The 9,302-nt window shown below is 50.4% G+C and overlaps 1 protein-coding gene across 1 annotated transcript in view; it reads right to left on the reverse strand.

Moving 5' to 3' along the window:
• Window positions 1-6,147, reverse strand: part of ZNF777 (zinc finger protein 777) — a 27,324-nt gene extending 21,177 nt beyond the window's left edge. Inside the window, exons 1-3 of the mRNA XM_077778044.1 lie at window positions 5,952-6,147; window positions 2,184-3,035; window positions 851-977 (exon numbers count right to left, since the gene is read on the reverse strand). Coding sequence (XP_077634170.1) covers window positions 851-977; window positions 2,184-3,035; window positions 5,952-5,954 — 982 coding nt within the window. The 5' untranslated portion in view covers window positions 5,955-6,147. The remainder of the gene's footprint in view (window positions 1-850; window positions 978-2,183; window positions 3,036-5,951) is intronic.
• Window positions 6,148-9,302: the final 3,155 nt, after the last annotated feature.

Here is a 9,302-nt window from a genome sequence, read left to right on the forward strand (position 1 = left end):
GAGGGCGGGGATTGCTCCTTATATAAACCTAGATTGCGGAATTTTCACAAGTATGTATATACTTTGAAAAGAGAAGAAAAGAATGAATTAAAAAGAAAAAAGTCCTATCGAGGAGGTAAGTGTGTCTAAAATTAACAGTTCTGGCAAGAATCAAAGTTTCTATGCAAGAGCGTATGTCATGTTTTCTGTTTTGTGTGTGCCCAAAGAGTTTCCCACTGCAGAGAAAAGGATACCTATAAAACGAAAGTGTATTTTCTCAAGTTTTCTTCCTTAAATACTCTTATTAATGAAAAAAAAAAGAATCTACAAACTTTGGGGTGATAGAGTTTTCAGTGAAATTGTGACTCTTTGGTAGGGATCTAGCACCAGGAGCATTAAACTCCGGGGTCACAGCCTTCTCTCCGCACAATGGAGACCAGAACCCGGGGGACATAAGCGCTCCATCAAGGACAGTGTTCAGTGAGCGAGTGGTCAGACGGGAGCGCTCACACCTGTCCTATCTCCGTCACGGGAGAGGCGGAGGGTTAAATAATGCGCTTCTCAGTAAAGCACCTTGCACTCTGTTTAATAATAGTTTGCTGGACAAACTCATTATGTGTGTGTATACCCCTATATGTGTATACGCACACACATATACACACACATATATACGTACACATACATACATACGCACATATACAGAGACCATGAGGAAAACTATATAATGGTGAGACCCTGATGTCTGTCTTCTCCCCCTTGACCCAGTGTTCCTGGTCTTTGATGACGGGGAATACTGGAGTACAGAACAACCAATGTTTCCAAACCTCAGGCCAGTGTCAAGGACGCCCCCCACATGGAAGCTTCTCCTTACCCATAGAAACCAGAGACTCGTAGTTGCCCCGCATCACGTTCTTGTACAGCTCCTTCTGCCACTCCGACAGGTTCCCCCACTCCTGCTCTGAGAAATGGACGGCGACGTCATCGAAGGTGACAGGGACCTGAAACCACACAAGCTCAGCTTGGACCGACCGGAAGGCAGCCCTGGGCCCTCGGCTGCCAAATCCCAAGGTGACAAATGGCTCCCATCCCCACGGCCCTGGCTCAAACACCTCTTCTTAGGGCTAGAGTGGGAAAAGCCCGAAGGCACAGCTAGGGGTATTCACCACGGATCTCTCTAGAAACTTGGGCTGACTTCGGCCACTGTCTTGGCCCCACAGAGAAAGGGCCTCGTATTGTCTGGTCCGTTTTCTGTCTAGCAGGATGATCCTTGCTGCCCTAAAAGCACGGCCTGCAGACCAGCAGTGACGGCACCAGGGAAACTGCTAGAAATGCAGACCCGCTCGAGACCCGCTAAATCAGATTCTGCGTTTAGTAAGATCCCTGGGGGATTCAGTACACAAGAACAGTGCTGGCCTGCAGAATACAGTCCAAGTCTCTTTCCTACGTACGGCTGTGCACAGGGACAACACGCAAAAAAACAGAAACAAAACCAGTCCACGTTCAAGTTCTTTTAGGATCTTCTGGTAAATAACATTCAAACCTAACTACTCTCAAGTTGTTTAGGATACCTCTTGAAATCACATTTTTCCTGGCATCAACATAATTTCTAAGTCAACTGATAAAACCGTCAAACCGTCGAGTAGGACGGAGCCCTGGAACATTTCACCAAGCCCTCCTCCATCTACCTCAATGGTGAACCACGAGTTCACACCCATTGGGAACTGAACACCCTTCCAAATCCATGATCCCTGATCACTAGGACGTTCTTGGATCTATTCACCTAGGGCTTCATCAATGGGACAAATCATCTGAATTTGTCCTGACTTGTGCTTAGCACAGAAATGTGAGCAACTAGGTATCATTGTGTTTGTTTCCTTCTTAACCACCTCTTTTTAAAAAAATTTTAAGGTTTATTTTTGAGAGAAAGAGAGAAAGAGAGACAGAGCATGAGTAGGGGAGGAGCAGAGAGAGGAGGAGACAAGAATCTGAAGCAATTCCAGGCTCTGAGCTGCCAGCAGAGCCCGACGCAGGGCTCGAACTCACGAACTGTGAGATCATGACCTGAGCTGAAGTCGGATGCTAAACTGACTGAGCCACCCAGGTGCCCCATTAACCATCTCTTTTTCCTTCTTTGATACGAAATCCCTAGAACACGTCCCAATTCAGACAGCTCCTTGGGAAACCCCAGTTGGGATAGCTTTTACCTTGGGGACCTCTCCGTTGCTGCCTGGCGGCAGGCGCAGGATCCAGAAGTTTCGGTTTTTCAGTAGGTTCTCCATGTTCTCCAGCCGCCTCTGCAGCAGCCCGTACTCCTGCAGCAGGGTCCCCAGCACGACCCACTTGCTCTCCAGATGGTTCGCAAACTCCACGGCCGTCTTCTCGCAGTCGGCCAGCTTCTTCTCGGCCGTCCCCGTCCGCCCCTCCAGGGTCAGGAGCCGCATGGCCTGGGCCTCCAGTTTCCGCTCCACCGCTTGGACGGCAGCCCACACGGCCAAGCGGGTGATCTCCGCCGTCGGGAGCGGCGTGTCCTTCTGGGCTGCAGAAGAGATCTGGAAGGGGGTGTCTTTTTGGGACACTGGGCTCTGAAGCAGGGGGTCCATGTCGGTGTCAGGAACCGTGGGGGACAGGGTCAGGGGGTCTTTCTCAGGAACTTCAGGCGAGTGGAGGAGGGCTTCCTGGTGCGGGGTGGAGTGGGACAGAAGTGAGATTTCTTGTTCAGCAGCAGCCGGGGGTGGATACTGGGTCTCTTCTTGGGCCGTCGGGCGACCCTGGAGATGAGTCTCTTGCTCAGAAGCGGCAGGATACAGGAGTGAGGGTCCCTTCTGGAGACCGTGTGGCATGCGGCCAGAGGTCTCTAGCTTGGGAGTCTGGGGCAGGGAGCCTTGTCGGGGAGTCGGGGGGGACGAAGAAGGAATTTCTTTGGGGGGAAGAACACGGGACTGGAACAGAGTTTCCCGGGGGGGTCCAGCAGGGGCCTGACGTGGGGTCTCTTCTTGCAGAACGCTGGAGAAGGACAGAGGTGAGGAGTGTTGGGTCTCCATGTCCAGCTGCTGGACCTGTGTTCAAGGAAAGAAAGGGCAGGATTGAAGGCCACGGTCTCCAGCTGGCAAAATAAATGCCAAAGATAGGCACCCACGTAAAAAGGGGTTCAGGTTTACTGGCAATCAAGATATGTTCCAAGGATATGAATCTCCTCTTGAGAACCTACACGGATTCAGACATCAATTACAAAACTACACTTAACGACAAAGAGGGGGTGGCCATGCCGCCTTCTGTGTTGATGGCGGCATCTCTTTCTTCACAACAGACGCCTCACAGGATCACCCATGACTAGTAGCGTATAAGACGGATGCCGGCCTTGGCTTTCGGTCCTGTCCACACGGACTACTGCCTGGTTACTCAACCTCTCTATTCCCAGTGTCCTCACACATAAAACAAAGACCATCTCACTGAGTCTGAGCACTGAGCATAAAATAAAATAAAACCTTGTAAAACGACAGAGTTTTGTCAGTGCCAGGCACTGTTGCTACCCCAAGACTCCCAGCGAGGTGGGAGAAGGCAGTGGTGCGGCCAGTGTTGTGCAAGGACTTACCGGAAGATGAATGGGTCATCTGGCCCCACTGCTTCTTCCTTGAATTATCAGGGAGTCACAGTACTCTTATTCTTTCCCTCACTTACTCTAGTCCTGAGGATATGCAATTACAGCTGAATTGTTGACTTAGCAAGAACATTTCTCAAACCTATTACATGGTATAGGTTTGACTCTGAGACATGTTGTATGGACCCAGCCCCTCCTGGAGAGGCTGAATGGGCTTCTCGGGAGTCCAGGCTATAAGCAAAGAGAGAAGAGAGACCCCAAGACAGGCCAGGGGATGGCAAGTTAGCCACCTGTACGGGAGCCAAAGTCCCCCGGGGGATGGAGGGGTCAGATGGTCCACTGCGGGAGGTGGACTCTGGTGGCCTGGGTTCTTCCCTATGGTTGGTGACGTGGGAACTGAGGAGCAAAGGTCTGGAGAGACTGGAAACAGGGTTGAAGCCACCCGGGTCTGTGACTCGCCTCAGGACCGGTAGTGACTAGAACAAAAAGGAAGATTGATCCCTTTTGAGACCTCCTTTATTCACTCTCTCTGTACTCCCCACCTTGCTACATTCATGTTGAGAGAATTCCTGTGTCACCAGGGAGGTGAAGCCAAGGTCTTCTGAGTGGCAATCAATAGCTTTATTGGAGCTGAACAGAATTTCTTCTATAACATGTTTATCCATTTCCTCAAAAATCTTCCTTCAGTGAATCTGCTGAATGGCCCATCACTGTGTCATATACAAGTGAGCTTTAATACAACTGAGATGCCCCTTCTCTTTGTTTGAAAAGGAGTGTATCCCTGGTGTCCAGTCTGACATGTAGTACATGCTCAATAAATGTCTGCTGAATGACTGGACAGTATCAACGATTGGGTCACAAGAAAAAAAAATGACACTCCTTCGGTCATCTGTCAGAGTCAAAACCTATTTATATCTCCTACTGCTTTCTTTTCCTTTATTTGCTTCTTCATTCACTTACAAGAGCCTTAACTGAGACGGCACCACACTCTCAAGCCAAGAACTGAAAACGTAAGGCCTGTTCAGGGAACATGTTTCTGAGGTAGCATGATCTAAGAGCTCTGCGGCTAACCAGATGTGAGAGCTATTAGTCAGATAAGAGCTAACAATTACTCAGCATTTATTGTGTGCCATGAACTGTGTTAAGCACTTTAAAGGGTTATCTCATTTAATCCCTAGGAAGCCCTATGAAATAGGGACTCTGAGAACAATTACCCACACTTAGCATATGGAGATGCTGAGGCATGGAGAGGCCAACCATCTTGCCCAAGGTCACACAGCAGGTGGGCTACAGAACTTGGGCTTTCAGCCTTTGTCTCCGTTAGGCTGCCTCTGGGCCTCAGCAATCAACTGAGGCAGGTGGTCAGTAAGAGTTCTGAATCCTCTCCACCTCTAACACCCAGAGGCTTGGAGCCTTACCAAAGACCTGGGGGAGGTTCTATGTTAGGGAAGGCCCTGCCCATAAAGACTGGGACACTTAAAGCAGGGGTCAGGGACCCCTTTGAAACCCTAATGAAAGTTATGGATTCTCCCCACCCCCCCACCACACACATCGGCACACAGTCACAAGTCTCAACACTTTCAGGGGCTTCACAGACCCCTAGACCTGAAGCCACCTCTCAAGTCCTCACAAGCGAAGGCAGACAGAGGTCAGGACTCCGGGACAGGAGCCTCAGACACAGGGAAAGTGAATATCATAATGCAACACAATAAGCACATCTTGGCCCTGCCCTGGGAGGGAGATTAGGGTATTTGTCTGCAACTAATAGGAAGAAGGAAAAAATCCTCAGGGGCCAAGTGAGTCTCCCTGAGTGATACAGGGGTTTAACTAAACCCATGACAAAAAGCTCCATCCAGTACAGTACATAAAGCCGGCAGAGTAAGACATCTTCCCAATTAGTCTAATCAGAGCTCAAAGGAAACTACCATTTCTTTGCTATTATTAGACTGGCTCTTTCCATTGCCAGATTTGGAGGACTGTTGAGGGATGGGGGGGCACAGGAGTACACCCCCTCCTCTACCCCCAAATTAAAGCCCTTAGCTATAATGTCCTCAGTACCCATAAACCTGTGGCTTGATTTTACCCTAAGCATAAAGAAATGGCCAAGGAGAGAGAGAGAGGGCTATAAATATAATATCTAAGATTAATAAGCTTCCCTTCTCCAANCAGGATTCATGATCTTAGCAGAATAATACAGAACCATTCCTATCAACATATATATGTATATATGTGTATATATACATACACACACACATATATATACATACACATATATATATGTTCATATACGTATATATATGTATATATATATATATACGTTAAAGCAGTGCCACTATCTTGTATGATCAAGTGTGGTTCACTCAAAATTACATACCATTCAAGGGCCCTGGAGACCTAAGCCCAGAGGTGGGCATTTTAAAATCTCCATTTTATTTTATTTTTCCAAGAGATGATGATGATTTTCACTGAACCGGGAGGCTCTTTAGGAAGCATTTGTCCCGACCCCTTCCTGTACACACCGGGAAACCGAGGCTCAGAGGCGCTGACTCTCATGCAGCAATCCCGCTTCCCAGCACAGCCCCTGCATCTCAAAGAGCAGGTCTGCGGGGAGATTTTAGGGCCGATTTTTAAGAACGGCCCATTAAAGACGAACAGCGGCCACCAAACCCCTAGGTGCTCGCTCCCCAGACCCCATCCGTCTGGACACCCAGAATTCGGCAGGGGGCCCTCCGGACGCAGCTGGAGGCCCAGACGCCGGAGCCCGAGGGTCACCTGTGNTGCGCTGCCGTCCCGGCGCCTCTTCAGCAGGGGAGCTGCACAGCAGCTGCCATGTTGATACAAACTGCATCCTGGGAGGCATGTCCCTCTCAGGCCGTTTAAAGAGAAACACTCCGAGGCTCGTCGGAGGCTGCAGGAACCCAGACAGCTCCATCTACAGCCGGTAGGAGCGAACAGTGTCGAGCGAGCAGCCAGGCGGCGACGGACACGCCCTGAGCCCCGGGCCAGCCCGTCGTGGAGCCCGGGCCGAACCGCTCGGCCTGCCCCCCCCGGGGCCCCCCCAGCCCCCGCCCCCCCCCCTGGGGTCCCCGCCTCCCCGGGCGGCCTAGGGGCGAGACCCGGCGGCGGCAGAGCCGAGCACACACGGCCGCGCGCAGCCGAGGCGACGTGCTGGGGTCTGGAGGCGGCTTGATTGGCTCCGACAGCCTTCCTCCCGCCGGATCCCCCTGCTCCTCTCAAACCCAGAACCCGGGTCGTTCCCTTTCAAAACCTGCGCTCACAAAGGGATCTAAGAAACCCGGCCACACCAAAGAAAGCCCGAGTTCATGTGACCGGCTCTGTGCAGCCCGGGTTCCCGAGGAGCGGGCTGCGGGTTCCAAGGGTAACAAGGGGGCTGGGTGCTTTTGTGAAATGCCCGAGTGTTGTTTTCGACACGAAAGGACACAATTCCGAGAATCATAGAGTGCTGGGGCTGGAAGGGGCCGGACCCGTCACTTGGGAGGAAACTGAGGCCGAGCGGCAAGGGACTTGTTTACCCCAAGTTGCAGCTCCAGCCCCTTGTGGGACGCCCTTGCTAACCTTGAGGGGTCCCCCAAAAGAAATGCTAGAGCTTCGAGTTGACGGCTCCCTTTCCTGGACAGGTTCACTTAGACATGCCGACCAGGTGGCAAGAACTGGGGGTGGGGGGTGGGGGGAGAAAGAAAGAAAGTCTAGGCAGGCCTCCTGGTTACACGTGACACAAACCCAACTGGAACTTAAGAAGGAGGGACGAAAAGTAGAATATCTTTGTCCACCTAATGGGCTCCCTGGAGGCCAGGGGTGCAGCTGCCTTGGAAGGCGACAGGATCAGGGCTCAGTCCGCCGGCAGCTCCGAAGCCTCTGTAAAAATGGAAAGTTCTGGATGTGGATAAGGCCGGTGCCTCCGAATCTATTTCCCTCCCTTCCCAGAGGTTGGACTACCCACCTATGTCCTGATGCATTTCCTACCAGGCACCGGTAAACAGTGCATACTGCTGCTTTTGGTATTTTTTTTTTTATGTTTTATTTATTTCTAGGAGAGAGAGAGAGAGACAGCGTGAGCACGGGAGGGTCAGAGAGAGAGGGAGTCACAGACTGAAACAGGCTCCAGGCTCTGAGCTGGCAGTCAGCAGAGAGCCCGACGCGGGGCTCGAACCCACGAACCGCGAGATCATGACCTAAGCGAAAGTCGGACGCTCAACCGACTAAGCCACCCAGGCGCCCCTGCTTTTGGTATTTTAAACGTTAGTGTGAATGATTGTAATTCAGTCCATATCAGGTTGCAACCTGGCTTTTTTTAAATGCCTCATTATTTTTGAGATATAGTCATGTTGAGGGAAGGCTATCTGGTCCATTCATTTTAACCACTATATAGTATTTCATTGAATAAATAAACTCCAGTGCACTCTCCCTTCCCCATCGAGGACGAATGGAAACAAACGTTCCGCCAGGAACATCTGCATCTGCGGCTCACTGTGTTACGGCCGTTTCTCTCCGAGGGGCCCCAAGACGCGGAAGAGTGGGTGACAAGGGTGCCTTCCTCTTCCCTAAGTTGACCGAATTGCTCACCAGTGGGGCGGTGCTCAGCGACACTGCCACCAGCAGTGTCCGGGGGCCTAGTTTCAGAGCCTTGCCCACACTTACTGATAATGGACCTTGAACCTCATCAACACGATGAGTTTGAAACGGATAGTCATTATTTTACCTGGTACTGATATTTGTATTTCCCTGATTATTAAGAGGGTTGAATGTCTCTCCATATTTACTAGATATTCGGTTTCTTGTACTTCAAATTTCCTCTTCCTATCCTTTGCCAATGTTTCTGTTGTGACTTTTTTTCTCATTGGTTTATAGGTGGTTTTAAAAACGTATGGTGGCTATGAACCTTGTCACCAAACAACGTGCTTACTGATAGGATTGCGGGTTTTTTTTTAAGTTTATTTATTTATTTTGAGGGAGAGCCTGACCAGAGGAGGGACAGAGAGAGACAGAGAGAGAGAGAGAGAGAGAGAAAGAGAATCCAAGCAGGCTCTGCACTGTCAGTATTGAGCCCGATGCTGGGCTAGAACTCAAGAACAGTGAGATCAGGACGTGAGCTGAGACCAAGAGTCCGACAGATAGAACTGCATTTTTTAAAAATGTTTTATTTATTTCTGAGAGAGACAGCGTGAGCAGGGGAGGGTCAGAGAGAGAGGGAGACACAGAATGTGAAGCAGGTTGCAGGCTCCAGGCTCCGAGCTAGCTGTCGGCACAGAGCCTGACGTGGGGCTCGAACCCACGAACCGAGATCATGACGTGAGCCGAAGTCGGATGCTTAACCAACTGAACCACCCAACTGCCCCTAGGACTACATTTTAATCTACCACCTTGCTAGTTGTTTACTTTGTGTTCCAGGTGTTCAATACTCTCTCCCTCGCTCTCGCTCTCATTCTTTCTTTCTTTGCCTGCTTTTGGATAGAGTATTTTTAAAGCAATTCTATTTTTCACTCTACACTTAGTATTTATACCTCATTTTTAATGGTTGCCCTAAGTTTTAAAATATACAGCATTGGGACGCATGGGGGCTCAGTCAGTTAGGTGGCCAACTCTTGATTTTGGCTCAGGTCATGATCTCAAAGTTTGTGAGATCAAGCCCTGAGTCAGGCTTTGCACTGACAGTGCGGAGCCTGCTTGGGATTCTCCCTCTCCCTTTCTCTCTGCCCCTCCCCTG

The sequence above is a fragment of the Crocuta crocuta genome, unplaced genomic scaffold, assembly GCF_008692635.1.
Source record: "Crocuta crocuta isolate KB4526 unplaced genomic scaffold, BGI_CrCroc_1.0 scaffold128, whole genome shotgun sequence".
Lineage (NCBI taxonomy): Eukaryota > Metazoa > Chordata > Mammalia > Carnivora > Hyaenidae > Crocuta > Crocuta crocuta.